Genomic DNA, 27,693 nt, shown 5'->3' on the forward strand with positions numbered 1-27,693 from the left:
CACATTGCCTTTTCTTTGAGCTTCCCTTGTCTGGCTTCAATGTCATCACTACAATATTTTGCATATCTTAGTACCTCATCCACTGTACTAGACTGCCAACACAACATGTGCTGCTTAATCAGTTCACTTATCTCAGGTCTCAGACCATACACAAATCGATATACAAAGTGACTCATGTCTTTTTCACTCAAACTCTCATATCCACTGTACTGTTTAAAAACTAGAAGCAACCTTTCATAATAAGCATGCACAGACTCCTTAGGTTCCTGAGTTGTTCTATCGATCTTTACCCAATCTGTTTCTCTTGGAGGAATCTTATTTTTCAGAAATGTGATTACTTGCTCATATTTTCTCATTACTTCTGGACCTGGAGCTCCTGTTTTTGCGTCTCTAGGATATTCTTCCTTTGGCCAATCAATAGTGATTTTACATTCTGTCCACAAATCAGCAGGTACAACAATCTCAAACAATCCATCCAAATCTTCCCACAATACCTTTGAAACCTTTACAAACCTTTCCACTTGTCTATACCATTCTACAGGCTTTTCTCTCAATCTTGAAAAATCATTTGTAAATGACAATATATCCTGTCTGGACCTTGGGACATGTACATAACCTCCTCCTGGAATTTCTCTCATTGGACATTCTATTACTGTTGGTTCTTTTTCTTTTACTGGGAAAGCTAAAGTTGCTTTATCAGCCGTATCTTCTTTTCTCCTTATCCATCTACTTCTCCATTTGTCTACATCTCCCCATTTCCTCAGTAACACAATAAGTTATTTTATCTGTGTTAACCGTCCTGAAGTGTTAACATTTTCTATATCTTTCTCACTAAAATCTACTCTGTATGGTTTCTGTAATACTCTAACTTTTGCAAAATCTACTCTCAATTCGTTTGCTGTTTCTTCCAATTTTTCATGCACATTCTTAGCTCTCCAAGTAATACTTTTACACATAAACATCAATTCATCATCCTGATATGTTTTTAACCGATCTGTACCTATAGTTCCTAGAATCAATTCTTCCATGTCTATTTTTAATCCAACTACATCCAAAGGTTGTGGTTCTGTATCTTTCTTCTGCAAATTCTTGACCCATTCATTTAATTCTTCCGCCGTTGGACCCACAGGGGTTGTATTTAAATCTACTCTATTCACACTTTTCTCTGGTGTTTCAGTTGCTGACTCAGCTCCCATAGGAATTATATTTATTGGACTCTGATTTATTGTCGAATCTATAGGTGGAGTTTATCTAACCGAATCTTTCGTCTCCCTAACTTCAGGATAAATCTTTTCTCGTACCTTTTGCATACTGGAATTTAAGGGAATCGATCAGGAATGCTCATCTATCTTTTGTATGTCAAATACGGGTATCACTGGACCTATAGTTACTGGTACAGTTACAGCTTCTACATTCTTTGTCAATTCTTTTATCTTTTCAGCCAAATATTTTGTTCTTGCTAGTTCAGATGCATTATGATTATCAGGTTCTACAGTCTGTGGTATTTTCTGTCTATTAAATGGACTATTTATTTCAGAAAACCGTTCTAGATTTTGATTCATTACAGTTTTCATTGGAGGTGCATTTGGTGTCACCACCGCAGAAACCTGTTGATATGGAGGGGGTCTTTTATTTAATGTGTCCTCCAGCAATTCAACATCTGCATCACTGGCTCCATATCCACACCTTTCTGATACTGTATGCTTCTTTTACTCTGTACACTTTTTCCCTGTTCCCTCCTCAACTGTTCTAGCAGGAAACATACCATCCGTCATATTAGCGTACTGCCATCGTCTCATCCTGTCTTAATGACTCCAACCCCATACTCTTCCATGAACATAACTATAATCCCTTGTACCTCTGTGTCTCTCTCTTTCGTACATCTCATCTTCCCATTCACCTAGGGCTTCAAACTGATTTGTTCTAGGTCTCGGTTCAAGTTTCATGATTTTGTTTCTCAAATTTCGTAGTATAGCTGTACTAAACAAACCAGTTTCTGGAAACGACAATACTCCATCATTCATTTTGAGTATATTTTGCTCAATTTTCCAACCAAATACAAGTATGATAACCATATCTCGTCATCATGTAAGATGCTGGTGTTTTCGGTGAAGGAAGCACTTCTCCCTCTCTCGTTACAATCCTTTTATCTTTCTTAAAAAGGTTCTTGAATTTCATAAGCCATGAAGGTTTCTCTGTCTCTCGTCCATCATAATAAGCCATATTTCACAATTATCTGCCGAAGCAAATTTACACAACTCTTCTTTAATCTGCTTGACTATTCTGACCTATCCCAGCGCGAATCACACTAACACACCAATCGGAAAGCTTTACGTCACTCTCACACTGACCTATTCCAGCGCGAATCACACTAACGCACCAATCAGAAAGCTCCTCGTACTTCCGTGAATGTCCAATCTCAGCGTGACTCACACCTGCGTACCAATCAGAAAGTTCTTCTTACTTCCGCAACTGACCAATCCCAGCGCGGTTCTTATTGACGTCCGCCCTACTCCTGCTGACCCCCTCCTTTACAAAATGTATCGCCATGTTTTATAACTCGTTGATTTGACAAAATCGGTTAGTTACGACATAAACATGTTTCCATTGTCCGTTTCCCTAAACCAAAGAGATAGTTAGTTCAAACATTTAAGAATACTGTTCTGTTCGATAAGTGTAGCACTTCCCTCTACCTTACCCTTCTCTCAAGCAAGAAGTAAACCTGTTTCTCTGGGGATAAAACACATGTGGAGACTACACTGCTCCTGAGAATTAAGGCCAGAGTTTCACAAGAAAACCTGTTGCTATTCCACTCAACACAATTCACACATGAATTTCCCTAACATAACACAGTCCTGTGTTATCACCAAATTGAAATCAGACAATGCAATCCATGTGACTTCTCTTGTCACACAAATCCACTTCCTACTTCCCGGAAGCTTCAAAATTCTGACTACATATAACATGACACAAACTCAACATGGAGTGTTAAACATAGAAATTAATAATCAATAATCCATAATCCCTTAAACTGACCTATAGAAACCATAACTCTGCTGCCAAGAAAACTGATGCAGCGCGGCTATTATAAAAACCTTTCCTTATGACACCAAGCCAGAAAAACCCTTACACCACTTGTTCATCGGTGGGGCCCATAACACCGAACCACACACTCACTCAGTTTTCTGGATCAGTGATAAGTAGACGAGCTGCAAGACATACGGGGTACCTTATTAATATTTTTACCTAAATAATAACTAGATACATTATATACATTTTACTCTGGAATTGTCGGTTCTAAACATCAAGGTACTCCGCTATTTGGGTCGATGGACCAACTAGTAGGAATCAGTTGATGGCGATTAAGTCCAGCTCAATCACAATTAAAAACCTTTTGACAATTATTAATCATATCTTTAATTCTAATAACCACAGACTCAGCTTGAGTTAACATGATATTTTATCTAGATTCATTGAATAAATTGAATAAGTAAAATTTTATTAGACAAATATTCTAAACATTATTTTCATAAGCATTTAAGTAAAGATTGGAAATAGAAACGGAAAATACTCTTTACCCTTGGCCTTAGGGCGATGACAAGAATGATTCACCAGAACATAAATTGAAGATCAAAGGATAGGTTCCCAAAGCTGACTGACTGTCCCTCTAACCTCCTCGGATGTATTCCCTCCCAGGATAGAATTCCGCGACGGTCTCGTTCCTTTTCCCCATCAAAGTTCAAAGTCCAAAATTTGTCAAAGTCTTTTCAGCATCAGGAAAAATCGTCTTAATAGACAGTGTCGTGTTGAATAGATCGATGTAGAATAAGTGCTCCGAACCCTATCATTGTAAGCACAAGCTCTTTTATACCCTTTCACTAACTTGCTATACCCAAAATTGAAACTTTTTAGGGGCTACATTCATTCTGATTGGTCCATTGGAGGGGTGGTGATGGTCACCTCATTGTCCTCCTTGCCTGAACCGGTTCTGCAAATGATCCATTCATACAAACTCTCGAGATTCATCAAGTCCACAAGTCCTTTTCAACTTGGTTATTATATTTGCAACATATTTAGATAATCATGCATTGTTTCATCTTCTGGAGTACGAGTCTCCCATCCGTTCCCAGGCTTTTATGCAGAATATTTTGGCGCAACTCTTGTCTTAGGTCAGTCTGTCCTCGACATCTCTCACACCGAGCATAGGCCACACATTCGTGACTGGAACTTCCATTCTGCTCATGCGCGGGGGGCATCTTTATTCTGCGCACGCAATCACATCTCCCGACAGCGGCCATTTTCCCAGCGAGGCCCAGCAGGCCAGAACGGAACTAATATGAAAACAACATAACAGAAATTAGATCTAGAAAATAAGCCCTTCGGTTTACCACCCACCATTCTAATGACCTGTGTTAGGTGTTACCTAGCGTAAGCGACATTTAAAGCCATTTTACTTACCATCTGCATTCTTTGCCACAGTATATTTTACTACAAATGAAATACATGCAATTTACTTCTACTTTCTACACAAATCACAAACCTATGTTAATTTAATTTCACATTTGTAAATTAATTAGAGTTTCGCAAATGCCAGTTAGTTTCCCGCGTGTAGTGTCTAATTAAAGGTGCATTTATTGATTAATTTATGCATTCAAACAGTTAGTGTTTTTTAAAGTTATGAGGTCATTAACTTCGAAGGGGGTACAAAAACGTTTGTATTTTCACCTGCTCCATCACGCCCTACGCAACAATCATTTTTTACAACTCCCCATGACCTCCTCCTTGTATTCCCTCATGACCACCGGGCTAAAGAGTCCCTCATTTCTCTCCACAGACACCATCTCACATACATTTAATTTGTTTTAAAGCACTGGCAAGGGGTGACTTTATTAATAAGAATATATATATACCCAAACAAACCCTCTTTAGCAACATAAGTAATAAATAATAAAAGAGGGGTGGGGGAACCGAACTACCCCCGACATAAATTCCTTTTCCATAGGCTAAATAATCCACCCACTGCCATACACACACGTTCAATATTTAGTGAAGTTCTAGTTCATTTTGTACTTTTTATTAGTTCATTCTTTCTTTTTGACAGTTAGAAACATTATATCAAAAATATATAATTTCGTTGTACAAATGCCTAACAGTGAGGCAGTTGGCACGTTGAAGTGTGGAAGGTGCCCCTCAGCGAGTCTATTCAAGTATCTCCAGGATGGAATGACTCCAATATAAAATAAATTACATTTATGAAGGAGTTTAGGTCAAATGGGAGTTTTTTGCAGTATAAAAGTCTGTTTCCCCCCTCACTCCCAGACCTACGAATGATATATATCGAGGGGTACCTTCAATTGTTCGTAAAAAAAAAAAAAGAATCTATTTTTTGCAGTTTACATGAAGCTCTTAGTTGACAGTTCGGAAGTCACTGTTCTATATTAGGGTTGTATCTTATGAATTGCAGTGACAAAAGGATACTTGTGACAAAAGCAGTAATCCACCCAGATAGTCACATAAAATACAGATCTGTGATCTGCATGGTAAGAGTTCTTTGCAGCAGGCATATTAACCCCCTGCGCTACTTTATGACAAGTGAAAACTGTCACTAGACAAAACTCCGATCTCTTTCTGTAGCATTTTTAATGCTGCCTGAAAACTGGACACACAAGGAACTCTGTCACAGGTTTTCTTCAATCATAAGTTATTGCTAAATACAGCACCCCCCTGAGGTCAGCGCCCCCTTCCCAGGCCTGCGCCTAGTGCGGACACACCAGTCGCACTATCCTAAAACCGGCCCTGAGTGAACCCGTGAAAGTGCAGGTGTTGCGGGTAAAGTGCAATGTTTCTAAGATAAGATAACTATCAAAGCACAGGATGATTACGGTGCTTAAGCTGTTGTCGTTAGAAGGTGCATATGCAAGGGTCTAGGCGTCTATAGCCGACTGGTGGACCTACGTATACCTGATGAGTCATTTAGGGGGAGGTCTTTATAAGTGTTCAGAGTGATGTTCAGTAAGGGAAGACAGAGGATAAAACCCCTGTCCGCAGTTCCAGGTCGGTAGGCCGCTGGAGGAGTTATCATAACAGGTGCGCATGCAATGGGCTAGGCATATGAATTCTTTAACGAGATTACAGCTGCGTACATACATAAAAGGTCAAGAGCGGTGGTTTGGGCTAAAATCAGAGCTGATAATTGTCTAATCACACCCCTTCCCTTCAACTACTGGAACCATAGCCTCCAACCTTTTTGAGAAAACCATAAAAAATGTCACCAGTGCACAGTTTAGTCTGCTGTCTGATGATTCAAAGCAGGCCAACACTGCCTCCCTGCAAAACCTTATGCCCCGAGCATTATACCTTTTTCGTAGCAGTTCCTGCCGGTCCTCCATAAGGATCAGCACACACACACTATATGGATAATATCTTCCTGACCCTGGTCGCATAGCCGATAGTTCACCTGTTCCTCACATCTTTTCCATGTGGGATAGTAAATTGAGGTACGTATTATTTCCATCCTGAGTTTCATGAACTGTACCTTGGTCTGATCTTTATAAAGTTTACTTAGATAGCACTGTTGTTTCAGACGCTTATAAGTATGGAGAGTCATCCAGCCATGTTTGTGTCGAGACAGGCAAGCCTTATCCTCAAGTAGTGAGAGCTGTTGTTTGCTTACATTTGGCAGCTTTTTGAACTCTTGATGGCTAGTGAAAAAATACCAAGCGCTCATTAGACCAAGCGTGCTTAGGCCTCAGACAAGTAAGCCCTTGCCGGGAAGCTTTGCTTTGTTTCCAGTTTGGACCAAGGGTGATGGCCCAGTGAATCTTCTTTCGCTGACCTGAGTTTGTGACAACCTATCGTACAGGCCACCTTCCATGCCAGTGTTTGCTTAGCAGTGCCAAACTGCAGCCTTACCTGGGCAGTAGATGAATGGGAGGGGAGCTAAAAAATTGTTCTGTAAATCTTGCAAAGCATTGCATCCAGTATTGTGCTATCCCGTCCCTAATGAGCCTCGCTTGCATAACCTAAGGTCAGTAGGACCTTCACTTGGGCTACCTGGAGGATCAGCATAAGCGTAGGACCTTTTAGTTTTGTATAAAGAGACTTAAGGGCAAAGGCCAAGGCTATGCTCTTCTTTCTGAATTAGTTTAATTGGTCGCTATATCTCCCATTAAAGTGGACGCCAAGGTACTTAAAACTTTTAGTTGACACTAACTTTTCTTGCTCCAGAAACCATGTTGGTTTTTGTGATCCAGTTCCTTGAACCACCAGGATCTTAGTTTTCTTTTTGTTGATTGTCAGGACATTCCTAGTTGAAAAAGCTAAGGTAGCTTCATGAAAGCGCTGCAGGCCGATCTTGGCTTTGCTAATCAGTAGAATGACCATGTACAGCAATTTCGAGAGCAAAAAGCCTCCCGGTAGGGGCAGATAGGAATTGAATGAGTTTAGAGTGGGGGTCAGATCTGATAACAACAGGTTAAATAATGTTGGTGCAAGGACGCAGCACTGCTTAAGACCTTGCGTGGTTTTAATTGGCCTGTACAAGCATGACCTGTCTCCGATTTTTATTCTGACCCACGTTTCTCGATTTATTAATTCCAGGGCCCTTACCAAGCCACCCTGGATGTTAAGGAGATCCAGTTTCTGCCAAAGCATCCCCCTGTCTACCCTATCGAATACAGTCTTGTAGTTGATAAAGCCCAGGTAAACTGGTTGGCTGTTGGATTTTGCATGGTCAGATAATAGGTAGAGTGCCATGATGTTTCGAGAGGTCCCTTAATGCTTGGTGGAATGATGTTATTGGCCTCGGTCCAAAGCTGTAGCTCTTCTAGTAGTAACTTTGCAAAATATTTGGCATCCTTGTGAATTAGAACTACCCAATGATAGATCCCAGGGACCCCCTTGTCTCTGCCCTTGAAGATCAGTTCGAGTATCGAGCAACGCCATGAAGGTGGAATACAGTTCAAGTGCAAGATGGTCGAAAAGAGCTGAGTTAATTGTGCAGCCTAGAATGTTGGATCTACCTTCTAAATGGCAGGAGGGATTCTACCTGGGCCACGTGACCCTCTCTGTTGCCCTTTGTACATTTTCTGAACTAGAGGAGTGTGATAGAGCACCAGGATGCCGTGATCACTGCTTCTGGAATGAGGTGACAGAAATTTGAAAGCCTCCAAGCCACCTTCCTGTGGATAAGACTGGTCCGACTGTGCCAGACAGATTGAAGTGGTCATGCAGGAAGTGGTACCAGATTGGTTCTGGGATGTTGGAGTTGGCCACATTTGAGAGATTTCTGCCCACTCTGCCAAATGTTCGTGGAGTTTTTTGACCTGATGTCATACAGTAATTCTGACTAGAATTAGTTCTATCCCTACCTTTGATTATTCCTTTTCTCCACCTTTATATTTATTCTTGCCTTCCTTAGTTTGCATAGTATTATAGAGTGTATTGGCAACCTTTGAATGGTGATCTACAGCAGGTTATTCCTCTCTTTTGTCCTCTTCATTAGGTGATGTATTCCCCCTCCTTGTTGGAGGGTCGAGTTTTGGATATTGGATTACTTTTTTTGGGCTAGGACAGACTGAGCATGCTGACTTGTGAATTTTTCAGTAAACCCTACCTAACAAGATATTATGGGTTGATGCCAGTAGTTGTTTCGATTCTGAGGCCAAGGTTGAGAGGGTGTCAGTGGTGTACTTGATGCGTTTGAGATTAATTGTGTGCCCTTAGATCCTTTGATCTGCTGGGCAGTCATAATCATCCATACAAATATTGAGGGTTATCTCTTGTGGTCGGTGGTTGATATCCATTTGTTCTCCAAAGCCAAATGAGGAGATGGTGTTCAGCAGAGGGAGACTGGCAAGGTGTAATCAATTAAAGATGCACCTGAACTTGTTAAATATGAGAGGCCAGGGGGTTTGTCCAGGACTATGTGGCCGTTTAAAGCAATTAGGCAAAGGTGTTCAAAATTGCCTTGTATACTCTCTTGTCTTCTTTGTGCCACCCAGGGGATATTGAGACGGAGTCATCCAGTGGCTATCTTTTGCCTCTGTGATATCATTTTCAGGTGTGCGCTCATTAACCACATATTGAAGACGCGTGACATCATAAGGTCATTGCTGGACTTCTCCTACTTTCGGCCTTTAGTGATGTCAATCAGCTTGTCAGAGACCATTGTCCTTGATCTAGCATTTGGGTGGATATAAACTTTTGCTATGATAATTCTCTTGGTTTGGCCGTTGGAAATTTTGAATGATAGTCCTGCTACTTCTAGCCCTGCATCGTTGCTGTCTTGTACCCAGGACTCGAGTTCACTGGTGATGGATACGTGAATGTCAAGACCAGCCATGCTGCGCCTGTACTTCTGTTGCTTGATTTCAGGGATGAATAATTTGTGTAGCCCTCTAGATTGTGAGCCTTCTGTGACCAAATTTCTTGTAGTAGGACAGTTTTAAAAGACAGTGGTGATGAACGGTTTCCGGGTCTCCCAGCTTGCTTGTCAATCCATTTATGTTCCAGGATCATACCTTGAGCACCTGATCGAAATGATCGATTTAGTTGGTGTTTTGACAACGTAGCAGTCTGTTTGAATATAAAGCTCCCTTCTACGACTGACATAATGCAAACGGTTCCCATTTTTTTTATATATCAATAGCTGCTTTTATTATATATCTAAATTTATTTTATATGAATGCCCTTAATCGGTATACAACCAATGTTATAAGCAAATATGCATTTATTCTAGAACTGCCATCAGAATGTATTAATGGCTGTCCATATTTCCGAAATGAGAAGTTGTCACCTCACTTAGTCATGAATAACTCATATATTAATGACCATTGGGTGGGGGGGGGGGGGGTGTGATCTGCTGAATGTTATACACCTAATTCCTGTTACTCATGACGTTTTGGGTTTTAATTACAATAGTCTGCCATTTCCATACAGTGTGCTCTAATTTCATTTTCAGACCCTACCTGGAATAGTTGCTGGAGCCCTGTTATATTCCCTAGCTTCAATTGAGATGTCTCTCCAAATTTCTGGCCAAAAATCCAATGACATAGTCTGGCATTGCAGGTTCTGTTGTGGAATGATGTGGCAGTCCCCAGAGACATGGAGATCCTTAAGGAGTGTCGCTGGGATCTATGTTGTCCGAGCAAGACATCAAAAATTGGGAAGAAAAAAGTTGTGAAATACCATTTTATTTATAATGGCTGTGAAGCCACTATTGTGTATGGATTTCCGTCAACGAGAAGTATTGAGTATGAACATAGTAACAGGCATCGCAGACCCTGAGGAAGATAGTATATAATATGTTTAATAATGGCTGGTTTGCTGGCAAAAACAGTGTTGCATTCACCAAGAGTCCCCTAGAGGCATTTGATAGACAATGAGAACAAAGTTTGAGTTGTCTATAATGTCACTTGGAGCCACAAGGTGGAAAAACCTGTTACTGGCAACAAATCATGCACAATTTTATGTTGTGTATGCCACCCATGTCACAAAGAACAATACTCTCTCAATGCTTAAATAAGCAGCACAGGTGTAGAAGTGTCATAGAGGAGCTGAACACATGTCACCGCCCTTAAAAGTACCTGAAACCCTGGCCTTTACCTCACCGCCCTCAGGCAAACCCTTCCCTTAGCCTTCCCATCCAAACGAATACTGGCATCCTGCAACCCTACAAGATTCTCTCCTTGATCCCCCCCACCAAAAATAAAATAACTGATGAGTTGACAACCATCCGTCTTACCTTCAGCTGAAACCTATTGCAACCTCTGCCAATACAAAATAATTACCTTGCTGCATGCCACCCTTCCCCACCAACCTTACTATCTAACTGAAGCTATGCTCTCTGCCCTGAGTGAGTGGCAGTGGCATTGAATGTGGTGGCTCTGTGAGACTCGCTTGTCTGCGCAGCATGCTTATCCATGTCAGCACGTTTCAGTGCAGACATGCATCTTACAGGATGGATAGTGTGAGGTAGCCCAAGAGCACAAGTCATAATCCCCCCCCCCCCCCCTCCACTTAAACCCACGGAGTCATGAGGGTGGTGGATCTCTGTCCCTCAGAGCAATAAATTCAGAACCCAGGTTTTGCTACTAACTCTGACATCAGAACAATGCATAACCAAGTTTCAAGCTTATGTTTACGCTAACAAACGTAAGTGTTATATACTCAAAACATGTGTCTATAGTCACACGACTGATGACCGTTTTTGCTTTGCAACAGAATTGTTGCTCAGTACTGACTTGCCCATCAGACCAGTTTCCTGTTTGAAAATGGTCCGAACATTTGCCTTGAAGTCCATGTTCAAATCTCACAATAATTGGCAATTCTGTGAATTAATATTTGTATGTTTGACAAATGTGAACTTCACTTGCATTTACATAGGTTTTATGAGTAAAAATAAGAATTGTTATAGTATATGTTTATCAGCATTGTTGGTCTCTTTTTTGTACCTAGGAGAGAATGATATCCCTGCACATTGGGAATCAGTGAGTGCCAACAAGGTAAATCAGGTACAGTTATCACCACAAACAAAGGAATACAAGGATGTAGAAGCCCTGTTTAAGAAGACTTGTACTCACACTATACATAAGGTAAATTATCATGATACTAATATGTTGTCAGTCAAGTGGACATCGTTTGTAGTTTTGCCTTTCTTGTATTTTGAAGTGTCTAAATTTCAGGTTAAATATTTGGATAGCAAGGTATTTCTTTATATTGCTTGTTTTATTCTTTCATTTACCTCTTGTGTCGCCAAGAATTGTCTTTGTTTCAATATTTAACTTATGTTCACAAATGTAAATCTTTAACTGCTGAGGATGTGCTGCCATTATCTTTTATTCATTTATTTTTTATATTTTTGTGTGGTGCTTGCAAAGTTCAAAGGCCCCTAGAATGCGTTATGCAAATGTAAGGGGGAAGGAGTTTACAGTGTGATCGATGGAGAAATCGTCCTTTAACTTCACAATGACATTACATTTAAATGGAGTAGAACATTGGAACCAGTCTGGGCAAATACAATGTTGGAGGGTACCGTTTCCTAAATAAGGCGACGTCCCCCTGAGCACAGCAGGAATATCGCTTGATGCGATGTCAAGAGTTCGTTAAGAAATTCACTTCAAAATATAAACAAAGATCTTCAAAGTAGATTGACCAAGATTTTTTATTCTTTGGTTCATGAGATGATATTCAATCCATCATATCGCAACTCCATAGAGCCAACTTAAAGGCATATAAGCATACATTTCCACTTCTCCCAATGCATTTCGGGGAGTGTTTGCCCTTCGTCAGGGGAAAATCTATACAAAAATAAGGCAATGATATCATAAGTAACCAACCCACATTGGTATACCTGCACCTTCACCCAGGTGACATCAGATAGTGTAACGAAAATAAATTGAACAAGGCACTGCATCGTTCTAACTCTCAGATGAGTGAGGTCATATTAGGCGTCCATAAATAATCATGCAGACGTATTTACTGAAGGTATGTACTGACTATTGAAAGTAAAAAACATGCAAAAATCGCAGGTGTGTCAACCAATTAAATAAATAAAGGTTGTAAGTGGACACGGGTGCGATATAGCTATGAGCACTGTTAGAGCGCAACAATTATGGCTGCACATGTTCTAGTGGTGAAAATGTACCGCATGCAAACAATTATATGAAAGCAGGTGAGTAAACGTGGGTGCATAATAGTAATGAGCAATGTAAGAGCTAGTGGATTGTGGCCTCGCCTGTTATAGTGGAAAGCTTCCAGCGGTATAGAGTGTAGCAATTTAACAAGCAGATGATATAAAGTGACAGGAGTGACCGAAACATGCGGAGTGAAGGCTAATGGTGAGTTAACTTACTTCGATGAAGTGGCGATGACTCGAGGCAGGTGCTGGTGTTCAAACAACAGTGTTGTGCACGGGAAGCTAGATAACATTTCGGTGCAGTAATAAAAGACGGGCTACGTGTTTAACGAGAAATGTTATAGTGACTGTAAGCACCATGTTAGACGAGTGAGTTTGTGCCGGTAACCGAGTAGCAAAATATAAAGAATGATACAGGTGAATAGCAAAATATAAGGAATGATGCAGATGAATACACAGTTATAGGGTGCAATACCAATAAAATCAGTGTACAAAAACAGAATTCACAACTCAAAAATATATAACATGTGTAAACCATAATCAAACGTATAAACAAAAGTGAATGAATGCTACCTTCTAGTTTTATGTACCACACTCAACGACCAGAGAGTGATACCTCGAAGCACACAACAACTTAGCACCCTGTTCAGTTAGTTGTGCGTGTTCTACCACATTTTCAAATATAATGTTGACCAAAGGCAGGTGTTTTCAGTGATTTCCTAAATCTAAAAAACTTGTCAGGTGAAGATGAGGATATATGTCTCAGTGTTTTAGTAAAGAGTATTTTACATTAGGCTTGTGCATTATTTATCTACCCAATAAAACCTTAAAATGGTATTGAGTGTCGCGTCTGCATTGACTTAATGACCATAGACTTCTGTTTAGCTTTTTTGGCACCATCGTTTGGAGAGTGGTACCACATGGTGCATTTATAGTTCATACCCAGAGAGGGATTCACGCATAGTGTCTTAAATTTGTTCCTCTGTTTGGTCTGTAGGCAGTATCATGACCTAGCTGCGGAATAAATAATCCATTTACTTCAGGCCTAAGATGGTTATTATTTTGCACTTTTATACTCTTTGTAGATGAGACATCGTCTTTCCATGTGGGCCCTATAGATAATGGTGCAGTAGTTGATTCTGAATCTGCTTGCAGATGGTGCCCATTTGAGAAAAGAGGAGAGGCAGTATTCTGAATAGGACACATAGGCGTGTTTTCAGTAATGTCATTCACTTATGGTGTAATTGACAGGTTTGTATTGACAGTGACTCGAGACAGTCCAGTGGCTGCCCCAGTCATATGGAAATGATGTATGGTAAGCAGGGCCTTATAGTAGGAAGTCAGTCTTTGACACGATGGGAGGAGACAATTCTAGTGCATCCACTTGTAAAATGGTAGTAGTCAGTCATAGGCTTAAAACACACTGTGTTCACTGGAAAGTTTGATGTGACTATGGTGTTGCCAACAGACAATTGTACACCGTGGTGAAACTACCACAAATGTTTGTCACTGATACCATATAGACATTAAAGAGGGTCTTACATAAAAACGTCCCTTGTGAAACACCATTGGCAGCTTTGTTGGCCACTTTTACTTGGTGAAATGTGTTGGACAGGAAAGAGTTAAACCATTGGAGGGCCAGTCTTCCAACACTGCTGTGGATTGCAAATACGCCTCAAGCATACTGTGTAGTCAACAGTGTAGAACACATCCAAGAGTACGGAAGAATTAAGGCACATTCCTGATCCTTTGTGGTATGCAGTGCACGGCAAAATGTTCGAGGCATGTGGGCTGCTGAATTCATATCTGTGCATAGATTGCCGCCTAGTGTTGGGTCCGGATGATTGCACATTGTTGTCCTGGAAGAGTCTTCGAAGTATCACGAGATAGGTGGCTCCTCCCCTGGACTACAGTGCGCATGGGCATCCCCTCCATCCCTAGATTGTTTTTTTCCGCCATTGGGTTCGGATGTCCTAATCTTAGCTCTCTCATTTAGGCCTTTAAATTCGTCGGTATTGTTTTCGTTCGGCGCAAGGTATTTTTGTCAAGTGCGTTCTCGAGTAGATCATCAACGATGGAACCACAGACATCGAATAGCCCCTTTAAGCGTTGCCCTATTTGCAACGCTAAGTATGCTCGTTTCGACGTGCACCCGGTGTGCAACAAGTGCCTCTCGCCAAACCACGACGAAGCCACCTGGATGGCGTGTTCCAGGTTTCGATCGAAGAAGACCCTTCGCATTTGTCGAGCAGCTCGGCTCGAGGCGCAGAAAGCGACGCCAAACCCGGATAACATCTTCGGGACCGAAGATGAGGAGGTCGTGGACCTTGAAGTTCAGGGGGAGCTATCGGATCCGGCTTCGGAGCAAGAATCCGACTATGATGCCGAAGACGAGCGTATAGTAGATGACGAGGACGATGATGTCGTAGAAGAGGTAGGAGACGACGAAGAGGCCCTTGGGGCCGAGGAGGATGGCTCGGAAGATGAGCTAGGCCCACATGTCGCTACAGGGCCCAAAGAGGCACTCGATAAGGCTCAGGTCGAGGTATCGCCACAAGGCCTTACCCAAGATCATTCATCTCGTTCTACAGCCCCGCATAAAGGCCCGGCGTCGACCTACCCTAAAAAGCCATCGGTATCGAAAGCGCCATCATTCGATCAAACGAAATCGAAACTGAAGGCAAAGGCACCTAACTCAAAACCGAAAGTGAAAGAGTCTCTCATCGGCAACAAGGCCTCGAAGCCCTCAGAGCCGAAACCACAAAAGAAGGCCGTCGACGCCGAGAGATCTCATAAGGGCGTCGAGCCAAAGGCGGCGCACAAGACCAAAGCCAAGGTTGCCGACCCGAAAAACTCGGCGCCGAGGATGGTCGACACAGATATACGGAGCGACACGCGAGAGCCGACCCATCCCAGTCCTCGTGTCGAGAACACGGCGTCTGGTTCAGGGTTAGATGCCATGTCAAAAAGGGTATCGAAGGAACGCGTCAAATCGACAACACCGTCTCCCTTCCTAAAGAAGAAAGTGTCGGAGTCGTTACTCCGCATCCACGACACGGCTTCCATGCTCGGCGCAAAAGCACCCCCGCAGCCGAAGACGGTCAGCACAGTTCACATCGCGTCGACGCACATAAAATTCGGACTACCACCGGCAGTACGACCGAAGATGTTCGACGCAAAGACGGGTCCCGAGCCGCAAAAACGGGTCGACCCGAAGAAAACTGTCGACGCACCAACAGGAATGCCAATGGGACAGGGAGCTGTCGAAGTACCTCAGGAAGATGAGGAGCCACGGCAGTTTATCGATGCGGAGACGGGTAGACTTTCAATATATAAAAGAAAGATACTGCCAGAGAAATCAATGGAGCCATACAAAATTCCATTGAAAAAGAAAAGGGCCACATCACCAGTTCTGGTAGAACATATTCAATATTCTGACCAGGAGCCTCAGTCATTCTCACCCACACACTTTGATGTGGATGCAGGGGATGCTGGTGATGTTGAGGACACTTATCCTGTGGACACTGACCCTGAAGATCAAAAACAACCTTGGGTGGACAATACTGGTACAGGGGACCCACAAACTGCTCCAGACACACAGGCATATGTGGTAAAAACATCTCCTACTGAGGACACTGCTGCTTTCAATGCCTTGATTGAGAGAGCAGCTAAAAATCATGATGTACAGCTCCACACTGATCCTATTGAGGATGATTTTCTGATGCATACCTTCTCTACCTCAGAAAGATCTGTTAAGACTCTGCCCATGCTGAAAGGGGTCCTAAAACCAGCTAATGACATTTTTAAGGAGACCACAAGGGCGAGAGTACTAAACCCTAGGATTGACAAAAAATATAGGCCAGCTCCTGTGGACCCTACCTACATAAGAGGCCAGTTGCCTTTGGACTCGGTGGTTTCCAATGCTCGGAAGAGGGCCAACTCACAGACAACGGGTGATGCTCCTCCCCCTGACAATGAGTCTAAGGTCTTGGAAACATCAGGAAAGAGAGTTGCTGCACAGGCAGCTAACATCTGGAGAATTGCCAACACTCAGGCACTTCTGGCTAGATACGACAGGGCGCATTATGATACCCTAGAGACACTGCTACAGCACCTCCCAGATCAGTATAAGGAAGGAGCAGAGTCGCTTATTAGAGAAGGGAAACTCATAAGCAACGCTTCCATTAAGTGCGCTCTTGACGTAGCGGACACTGCAGCTAGGGCTATTAACACCAGCGTCATGTTACGAAGGCATGCTTGGTTAAGAATCTTGGGATTCAAACCAGAGATACAGACAACTATACTCAATCAACCTGTCAACCCTGACTCCCTCTTTGGCCCCGAAGTTGACACCACCCTAGAAAAGATAAAAAAAGATAAAGAGACTGCGAAGTCTATGGGGGCTCTGCAATCACAGCAGTTTCGGAGTGGGTCCTTTCGTCGCTCTAGCAACAGAGGACCATCTAAAAACCAGAACTCCCAACAGTCGCAGTACACTAAAGGAGGTTCACAGACCACCTATAATAAGAATAATAGAGGTGGATACCGTGGAAACAACGTCAAAGGCAGAGGCCGAGGGAACAACAGCTCCAGGTCCTCCGCCACCAACAAACAGTGACGCCTTGTCACTGCCCCCCGACCACATAACACCTGTCGGGGGGAGACTCCAAGAGTTCCTGCCGGTCTGGAAATCCATCACGACAGACAGGTGGGTGAGAGACATTATCCAGTACGGTTATTGTCTGGAGCTTACATCCGCTCCGCCAAACATACCACCAAAACACCGTCCTATGTCCGCAGAGCACTTGCACTTATTCCACCAGGAAGTTCTCAGTATGCTCCAAAAAGGAGCCATAGAACTCGTGCCTGCAAAAGAACAGGGATCAGGAGTGTATTCACTGTATTTTCTAATCCCCAAAAAGGACGGATCTCTCAGACCCATACTGGATTTAAGACCTCTAAACCGTTACATTCTGTCAGAGCATTTTCACATGCTCACCCTTCAACAGGTGCTACCGTTACTCAGTCAGGGAGACTTTCTCGCAACACTAGATCTCAAAGATGCGTATTTCCATATACCCATACACCCATCACACAGAAAATATCTCAGGTTCACTGTTCTAAATCAACATTACCAGTTCAAAGTCCTCCCTTTCGGGGTAACAACGGCACCCAGAGTGTTCACCAAGTGCCTAGCAACAGTGGCGGCACACTTAAGGAGACAGCACATACATGTCTATCCTTATCTGGACGACTGGCTTATCCAGGGAAAGTCAGCCCAACAGTGTGCCACCTACATATCCCACACCATTCACCTTCTTCACAGCCTGGGATTCTCACTGAATTATCCAAAGTCCCACCTTCAACCCTCCCACGTACAGCAGTACCTAGGCGCGACCATAGACACTCTGGCAGCCACGGCACAGCCCAATTCAGTGAGGATCCACAGCATGCAGTTGCTCATAAAGAAGTTCAAACCTCACCACTCACTACCGGCACGAGTGTTTATGCAGTTGATAGGCATGATGGCCTCCTGCATCTTATAGTCCCGCATGCGAGATTACATATGCGCACGCTTCAGGAGTGCTTGGCACGTCAGTGGAATCAGGCTCACGGACAGTTGAAAGACCTAGTGTTGGTGAGCGGTCGGGCATACAACTCTCTGCATTGGTGGAATACACAAAACCTTTGCAAGGGCCGACCGTTCCAAGAGCCTGTCCCACAAATTATACTGACAGCGGACGCCTCTCTCCAGGGATGGGGAGCTCATGTACTCAATTACACAGTGCAGGGACTATGGACGACACAGCAAAGGAGGATGCACATCAACCTTCTGGAACTCATGGCAATCTTCCTTGCAATGAAGGCATTCAAAGTACACTTGTGCAACAAAGTCGTGTTGATCCGGACGGACAACATAACCGCCATGTACTACATACAAAAGCAGGGAGGAACACACTCCCCACAGTTGTCTCATCTGGCTCAGAGCATGTGGAAGTGGGCCATTCAGAGGAACATCTTCCTCATGGCGGAACACCTCCCGGGCAAGGACAACCAAATGGCGGATCTGCTCAGCAGACACAGCCACCAAATACACGAGTGGGAGATACATCCATCAGTACTCCAACCGTACTTCCGACGGTGGGGTCATCCAGAGATAGACCTATTCGCCACAAAAGATAACGTAAAATGCCAAAACTTTGCCGCCAGGTTCCCACATCCACAGTCGCAGGGCAATGCAATATGGATGAACTGGTCAGGCAGATTTGCGTACGCTTTTCCCCCAGCCCCATTAATACAGCTGGTGGCACGCAAACTGAGGCAACACTCGATGACGCTCATCCTGGTTGCTCCAACGTGGGCACGCCAGCCATGGTACGCCACGTTTCTGGAACTCTCCGTGGTACCGCATCAAAGACTACGGCTAACACCCACGCTTTTAACGAAGAGCCATGGCGCAGTTCAGCACCCAGATCCGCAACAGCTGAACCTGGCGATCTGGCTCCTGGAATCTTAGAATTTGGCTACCTAAACCTGCCTCCAGAATGTATGAATATCCTCAAGGAGGCAAGGAGACCCACTACCAGAGCCTGCTACGCGGCTAAGTGGAAAAGATTTGTCATTTATTGTAAGAATAATGACATCAATCCGCTGGATGCATTAACTCAAAACATTATCTGTTATCTATTACACTTATACCGATGCAATCTAGCATACAATTCCATCCGTATACATTTAACCGCACTGGCAGCTTATCTTCAAAACAGGCAGCACCTCTCACTGTTCAAAGTGCCTGCCATCAAAGCTTTCTTAGAGGGACTCAAACGTGTGATTCCTCCAAGACACCCTCCTTCACCAGTCTGGAATCTGAATGTGGTCCTCGCCAGACTAATGGGACCACCATTTGAACCTCTACACTCTTGTGAGATTCAATTTCTAACCTGGAAGGTAGCTTTCCTAGTTGCCATTACTTCACTAAGAAGAGTTAGTGAACTTCAGGCACTAACCATTCAAGAGTCATTTATACAGGTTCATGCCAACAGGGTTGTACTACGCACCAACCCTACTTTCATGCCCAAGGTAATTTCGCAGTTCCATATGAACCAATCCATTGAACTACCAGTGTTTTATCCTAATCCCGAGAATGTAGGAGAGAGAATGCTCCACACACTTGATGTCAAAAGAGCTCTCATGTACTATATTGACAGAACACAAAATTTCAGGAACACAAAACAACTGTTTGTTGCCTTTTCTCCACAGCACAAAGGCAACCCCATTTCCAAAGCAGGAATAGCTAGGTGGATCGTTAAGTGTAAACAGATTTGCTATGAAAAAGCTAAGCGCACACTAACGATTCCTCCGAGAGCCCACTCCACACGAAAGTTAGGGGCCTCCATGGCTTTCCTGGGAAATATTCCTTTAGAGGAGATATGTAGAGCAGCCACATGGTCCACTATACATACATTCACCAAGCACTACTGTGTAGATGTACACTCAAGACAGCAGGCAGCTGTAGGACAAGCTGTTCTCAAAACTCTTTTTCAGACTGCTGCAGCTGGCACGGGAAGCCGCCACTAAATGGAGGGACTGCTATGTAATCTATGCACAGATATAAATTCAGCAGCCCACATGCCTCGAACCGAATATGCTACTTACCAGTATGCATCTGTTCTTGGAATGTAGGGCTGCTGACATTCATATCGCCCACCCTCCTCCCCGGCGCCTGTAGCAGCTGTAGCATTCAGTAATTACTCGTTAGCATGGTCATCATTCACTGTATTACACTCCATCTATGCCACAATGGCGTAAAACAATCTAGGGATGGAGGGGATGCCCATGCGCACTGTAGTCCAGGGAAGGAGCCACCTATCTCGTGATACTTCGAAGACTCTTCCAGGACAACAATGTGCAATCATCCCGGACCCAACACTAGGCGGCGATCTATGCACAGATATGAATGTCAGCAGCCCTACATGCCAAGAACAGATGCATACTGGTAAGTAGCATATTCGATACTGTCAAATCATGGTTAAATACGTTTTTTATTAATGCTTAGCCTGTATAAACCATGGGGAACTCTTAGTTGCATCATTGGCCAAACCTAGACTAGAAGTCACTAAGGAGATTATTTGTTTCCAGGTGTGCACAGAGTTAAGTGTTCATCATGGTCTGCACAACCTTCCCTGAAAATGTAAAATTAAATGTTGATTTGTGGTCTTCCAAGGAGACTGTCCGTCTTCGGCTTCTTCAACAATTAATCTGATAGTGAGAACTTGTGTCATTTGAGGCATTGAAAAACGTGCGGAGGACAGGTGTGAGAACTTGTTGATGCAGAGTAATGATTTTGCCATGTTTGTTAGGATGACCCTTGGGTATTAGCAGCTTGATAGTTCTGTTGCATTCTTGATCTTTCCCATTCTGATCCATTGAATATCGTTGCCAACTAGCAATGGGACTGACATTTTTTCTATATCTGGTTTACTATACAGCTTACTGCGATGCTACCGCATACGCATACATACATCATTTTGATAGATACTACAGCTTGCAGATTCCTCACCTTGTATATCCGTCAGACACTAACCCTCTTATTGGGAATCCTTCCATGAAAAGTCTTGCCGAGGGCCTGGAAGTTAAATGACACCAGTGAAATTTAGCCCCTATTTGGAAATCTATCTCTGTGGCAGTGAAAACATGGTTTAGGTCGATCAGTGTAGCATGACTGTAGCAGTGAAAAACCTGCAATTCTACCCATCAAAGTAAATCCTTTTGACAAGTTAGAACCTCAGTTATATATATTAATAAGTCACCCCCATATTTGTCTTGTCACTCAGAAGGTAGGGTACGTAGTATTTAAAAGAAGGACGTGTAGAACTTTAATGTCAACATGTCCTTATAGTGACTAGCACCCAAAAGCTATTTTTACTGCGATTGGTCTTGCTGTCTTACATATTACAAATCTCAATAATGTATATCGGGAATGTGACTAGCCAAAATAATAATTAAACAGACAATATTAATAGTTATTAAAATCCAATGCAGTGGTGAAGTTGGAGTTGTATTAAATATTAAGGGAGAGTAACTTTTAGAGAGTTACTTTTTCCTTGCCTGAAGTTCCTAGAGAGTAAATTTGCATTTACTCTCCCACTTCTGCCAGCCTGTAAGTAGCATTTCGATAGGCGTGGAAACTATTCCTGTGCCGAGTACAAAGGTATAGGTGTGGATAGTTGGTATTGTTCCTTTGACAGAATGTCTAGTGAGGTTGGGCCCAGGAACTGGATTGACTTCAAAGAGGCTCCCACTGTAACAGGCAAAAATTAGCTGACATCCAGACTGGACCCTTCTTTTGTCCCCTCCAGCCAGGCAGGCTCCAATCAATGTGGACCTCTTTTGAACTTAGATGTCAAATCCTGATAGATAGGTGTGCTGTTTTTTACATGTAAACAACGGGGGTGCCCTTGAATGGAAAGAAAACGGGATACCAAAACAATTATTGTGTATCCACTGTCTGGTTGATGGTTTGTTCTACCAGACTTCAGTCTCTGGGGTTATCGTGGATACAGTGGCTGCCCCAAACTGGATTTTTGTGTTAGGTGTGAGAGGATGCTTGGATTACTATAATAAACTCCCCACACCCACAGCCAGTCCTTAGAGCCTACGTTTAGGGTGGCTGAAGACATTCAACATCTTAAACTTCCCAGAGTGGGTAGGGTTGGGCCCGGAAACCTTGACCCCATTGGTTAGGGTATGACAAGGGGTCATTTCCACCTACTGGCTCATGCCAGGCATAAATGTGGCACTCTGAGGCACCCACTTCAGAACACTCTTAGACCTAAGGAAGATTAGAAGAGGATTAAACCTGCTATCTGTGACTTGGGAAGAGCCCGAAAGGACTGGACCTGCTCTCCCTCTTGTAACCAAGACAAAAAGTGGACTCCAAGGATGATAAGGCTGACATGAATAAAGCTCAAGGACACAACAAGCTAGAAGAGGCGCACCTGCAACTGCCGAGCAGACCAGTGGCACTGCACCCTGCTGTTTGGCCGCTGTCCAACACTATTTGACTCTCTTAGTGCTCCCCTATGGTTCTGGAGGCTTTAGAATTGTATTTCAGTGGGGGATTGGGACTCAAAGCACTTAAGTCAGAAGGAAATTTCTTTTACCAGGGCGAAACTGGTTCATGTTATGATCAGTGTCAAATTACACCTAGGTCCAGGTCTACTGTGACAGTTGACTATCATTGGCACTTTCTGCTTCTTATTGCTATTCCTACTTAAAACTTAAAAAAATTATATCTGTGGTTCCAGTTATTGGATGTTTGTTGTTATTTTGTTTTTTACATTCTGCTTGATTTGTCTAATTTGAATTGGGATTTTTGTTTTGCATTTAGACTTTATTAATGCTTTAGTTTCGCATAAATACTTTACATCTAGCTCTAAGTTAAGCCTATCAGTTCTGTGCCATTGCCAACACGGGGTAAAGGTCAGGTTAATTTAGTGACTATGAGGGTTCACCCTGACAAAACTTAAAATTATTCCTTCCAGTGAATAGTTATCCTCCCCAAATAATAATGCAATTTCTTATATTCAGGACATCTGTCTTTGGTGCTTGGGCCCCAAAATAATACTTTAGCTGGTGCAAGAATTGTGATGTCATGTTCTCCAAGATGATCAAGAAGAGATAATTGTGAGAACGTGTCCTCTTTCTTGCATGGTATGTCCCCACTTTTTGCTGAATTGCTGATGTTCTTTGACTGAGTGTGCCCTGGGCTCCTGTTAATCAGGTACCCAGGGCCTATGTTCCTTCTCTAAAATTGCATTGTAGCCTAAACCCAATTGGCATCTCTGGCCACATGTCAGCCCCAGGTAAATGGTACCACAGGTACCCAGGGCACTGTGACCAGAGAAGGCCTCTAAGGGCTGCAGGAATTATTGTGCCACCCTTAGAGGTCCTGCACCCTGACACACACACACTGCCTTTGCAGGCTGCGTGTCTTGGTGCAGAACAAAGTGAAGAGTCGACATGGCACACATCCCTGTGTGCCATGCCTACAAACCACTACCCTGGCATAGATCAGTCACCCCTCTAGCTGGGTGTACTATGCCAGTGGTGAGGGTACAGGTGCATGAGCCCTGTACCCCTACAGTGCCCAAGTCCATTCCTGGGCACTGTAAATGCAGTGCTGCCATTAAGAGTATATGGTGCTGGGAGTTTGTCATTACGAACTCCACAGCACCATAAGGGCTACACAGAAAACTGGGAAGTTTGATATCAAACTTCTCAGCACATTAAACCCACACTGATGCCAGTGTGAAATTTAATGTAAAATGCACAACAGAGGGCATCTTAGAGATGCCCCCTGAAACTCGACCAACTTCTAGTGACCTGACTAAGTGGTGCTTAGGCTGCCACCAACAGACGTGTTTCTGGACCCCTGGGTCGAGAGCCTGCTGCTCTCGGGAGCCTGAAACAATGCACATCCTGGGACGAGGTGCCAAGCCTCCTCCCCCACGATGGGCAGGGTTCACGAAGAGGAAGCTTCAAAGGCATGCCACCTTTGTGAGCCTCCCCAGACCATTTGCTGCTTTCAGCAACTGGTCCCCACTGGTTCTACCCCCCACTTTGGGCGGGAGAACCAGCAGGAAAAACAAGTGAGGGAAAGAGATGTGCCCACCTCTGCCAACTCCACCCCCCAGGTGGGGGAGGCGAGGTGAAGCACAACTCAGTCCCCGCCATCTTGAGGATGGGAGGACCCAACCAACCAGGGACAGGCTCCTGCCCCCCTCCCACTGGAGGGTGGCACGATAGGGGGTGTACCCACCCCAGGGAAGGGACTCATTGGTCCCTGCCCTTTACCTACCTGTAAGGCCCCTAAATCTAGTCTTTGGGGGCACCCTGAACCTTGCTTCCTCAGATCCAGCCTGACAAGAAGAAGAAAAGAAGGACAAAGAGCCGTGTAGAGCTAACAAGAGGACGACGCCCACTGACTTGGCCCCAGCCCTACAGGCCTGTCTCCCCTCCAACCTGCTCCTGTGATATCCCGGTGTGTCCTGCTGCCAGCAACCTCAAAAACCCTGGAGGACCTGCCTGCCTTCACTTCCAAGACTGCTTCTCCCGTGAACACCGGACTTGTCCAAACTGCAGCTTCTGGCTCCGGCCGGATACCGCGAATCCAGCCCACTCTGCACCCGCCGAACCCGGCCCAAACTCGAGTGGAAATACACAACGAGGAGGTCACCCTGGCGATCCTGACCCGAGATCCGGCGACTCCTGACCTGCCTCAAGACTCCAGTCGATGCCTGCAGCCTAAATCCAGAGGATCCCCTCTACCGCGACCAGAGTGGGTAAGACTTTCCGACGTCGCAAGGCACCCTTGCACCTGACGCCCCATGGCCATGTGTGCCCAAACCAACGGTGCCTAACCAACCCAAGACATCCCAACTTACCCCTCAAAGTGGTGGTCGCACCCAGAAGCTCCTCACCCCAGAGCCTGCAGTGTTTCTTCTAACAGGAGGTGCTCCATTGAAAACAACAGGGCACCCGACCTCAAAACAGCACCCTGCACCCGGCTGCCCTAGTGCCGCTGAGGGTGCACCTTTGGTGCTAATTTGGTTCCCTATTTGCCCTGACCTAAACCCTAGGAGCTTTGCTCCCACAACCCAGTGTCCTGCTTGCCAGCGGCCACCAACCAGAGACCCCCTATCCTCCATAGGATAACATTGGGCCTCAACACTCTGCACCCGGTCGCCCTAGTGCCTCTGAGGGTGCAACAACAGTGCATCACTGACTCTGGGAGACCCCTGAGTCTAACCCCAGAACCTTAGCTCACACAGTCGATGACTTACCTACAAACCGATAACCTGTTTATCTGAAAGAGACACGTTAGTGATAGATTCCTTACCTTAGAATATCCCCGGGCGTCAGACCGGATCCGAAAAGTTTTCGTCAGCAGTACCCCTGCGCGTTGGAAGGTGGCATCGTGCGGCTCCGCATCCGTCGTAGGCGTCGTGATAGCCGGGATGACGTCGCGGCAGCTACTTAGACGCCGCCCTCGCGCGCTGACGTCAGATCTTTCTTTTTCCGCGCCAGCAAGCGCATATCCGGAGAGAGCGGTACCCCCAGTCAATTTTTGACTGAGTTTTTTTTAGACTTTTTGTCTCTGTTCTTTTGAGTCTTTGACTCCTGGTGAATAGGGATGCCCGGTTTCAAGTCTTGCGAGGCTTGTCCCCGCATGATGTCAGTGACGAACCCGCACCGCGAGTGTCTCTACCACCTGGGGCGCGACCACAACCCCACGTCGTGCCCCGACTGCAGAGACATGGCTCCGAAAACTTTGCGGGAGCGGTCCAGAAAGTTGCTTGAGGCCTGGGAGTCGGCTCCGTGCCGTTCAAGGTCCAGGTCCCGCGGGAGGTCGAGGGACCGGTCACGGATCTGCCACCATCATTCGACGAAGTCTTCGCACTCGGGGTCCGGTAAGACGAAGCATAAGAAGTCGAAGAAGCGACGTCGCTCTTCGCCTTCCCCTAGCCTGTCACGTGACACGGCTGAGGGTGTGGGTGGTGCCACCCCCGCGGCTCCGGCAGAGCCTACGCAGTTGCAGATGGCCTACTCGCCCTTCCCGGGTCCGTCAGCAACTCCAGGCCAGCTGCAGGATTTTCTGTCGCCATGGCCCGCCTCTTTGACCTGTCGGGCCCCACCGGCGCGCCTTCGGGCCTCGCAGGTCCGACTGGGGGTCCTCGCCCTTCTTCGTGACGGCTCCCGCCCCGACATCGTCGACGGCTCCAACCTCGGCGCCGCGAGACCCCCATGGATCCATGCATGGATCCCAGCTGATGTCGGTTGCCCTCTACTGACATCGACGTCTACCGCACCGCCGCCGGCGTCGGCCGGTCCCCCGGCTGACCTCGTCCCCGGTTTCCACCCCAACGTGGAGACGGTGCCGAACTGGTGTCAATCGACGCAGATTCCGACCCCTTTCTCTATCCTCCTCCTTCTTTTCCACCTGCCCAGCAGGTTACGGAGGACTGGGAGGGGTCTGAAGACCCTCTCTCAGCCCAATGCAAGTTAGACCCGGACTGGGCAGAGGAATTGGAGAGCATAGGTGATCTGGAATTCTCCCCAGAACCTGGCGCACTGTCTCCTTCTATCGTGGCTACGGAGGAGGGTGGTACTTTTTCAGTGGTGTTGCGTAGAGCGGCAGAGGCTCGCCACCTCGAGCTCCCTACAGTGGTCATCAGGACTAACCTCCTGACAGAAGTGCTTCGGCCGGCGGCTTCCGCAGCGGAGCCACTGCTGCCCTTTAATGATGCGCTTTCAGACGTTCTTTTGGGCACCTGGTCCAGGCCCAACACAGGGGCTCCTGTGGATAGGAACGTGGCCGGACGCCATCGCCCGGCCCCGGGCGAACCCATTTTCCTAACCCAACACTCTACCCCTGAGAGCTTGGTTGTCCAAGCTGCTGCGTCCCGAGCGCATTCCCTTCTGCACCTCCGGACAGGGAATCCAAGAAACTGAAGCAGTTTGGGAAGAAGATTTTCTCTTCCGCCAGTTCAGGGTTGCGGTCTGTGAACACCGCATGCCTGTTGGGCCGTTATTTCCACTCTGTGTGGGATACGGTGGCGCAGGTGCTGCCTCAGTGTCCGAAGGAGGCCCAGACGGTGCTCTCCCAAGCTATTCCTGAGGGGAGACATGCAGCCAAGTTCACAATTCGGTGTGGCCTTGACACCGCCGACTCGCTGGGCAGAGCAATTTCCACGACAGTGGCGCTACGCCGTCACGCCTAGTTGAGGACGACTGGCTTTTCGGGGGATGTCCAGAACACTCTGATGGACATGCCCTTTGATGGCACTTGCCTTTTTGGCGACAAGGCGTATAGTGCGTTGGAACGCTTTAAGGACTCGCGGGCTAAGACCAAGTACTTTGGCCTTTCGGCCACGCACACTCCTTCGGCTTCTGCTTTTCGTTCCTTTCGTGGCAGTACCCCTGCATGTCGGAAGGTGGTGTCGTGCGGCTCCGCGTCCGTCGTAGGCGTCTTGATTGCTGGGATGACTTCGCGG

The 27,693-nt window shown here is 45.3% G+C and overlaps 1 protein-coding gene across 1 annotated transcript in view; it reads left to right on the forward strand.

Moving 5' to 3' along the window:
* The window catches only part of PARP14 (poly(ADP-ribose) polymerase family member 14), a 924,447-nt gene that overhangs the window by 793,552 nt on the left and 103,202 nt on the right, over window positions 1-27,693 (forward strand). The window contains exon 16 of the mRNA XM_085647500.1: window positions 11,458-11,594. Coding sequence (XP_085503626.1) covers window positions 11,458-11,594 — 137 coding nt within the window. The remainder of the gene's footprint in view (window positions 1-11,457; window positions 11,595-27,693) is intronic.

The sequence above is a fragment of the Triturus cristatus genome, chromosome 3_2 (genome assembly GCF_964204655.1).
Source record: "Triturus cristatus chromosome 3_2, aTriCri1.1, whole genome shotgun sequence".
NCBI lineage: Eukaryota > Metazoa > Chordata > Amphibia > Caudata > Salamandridae > Triturus > Triturus cristatus.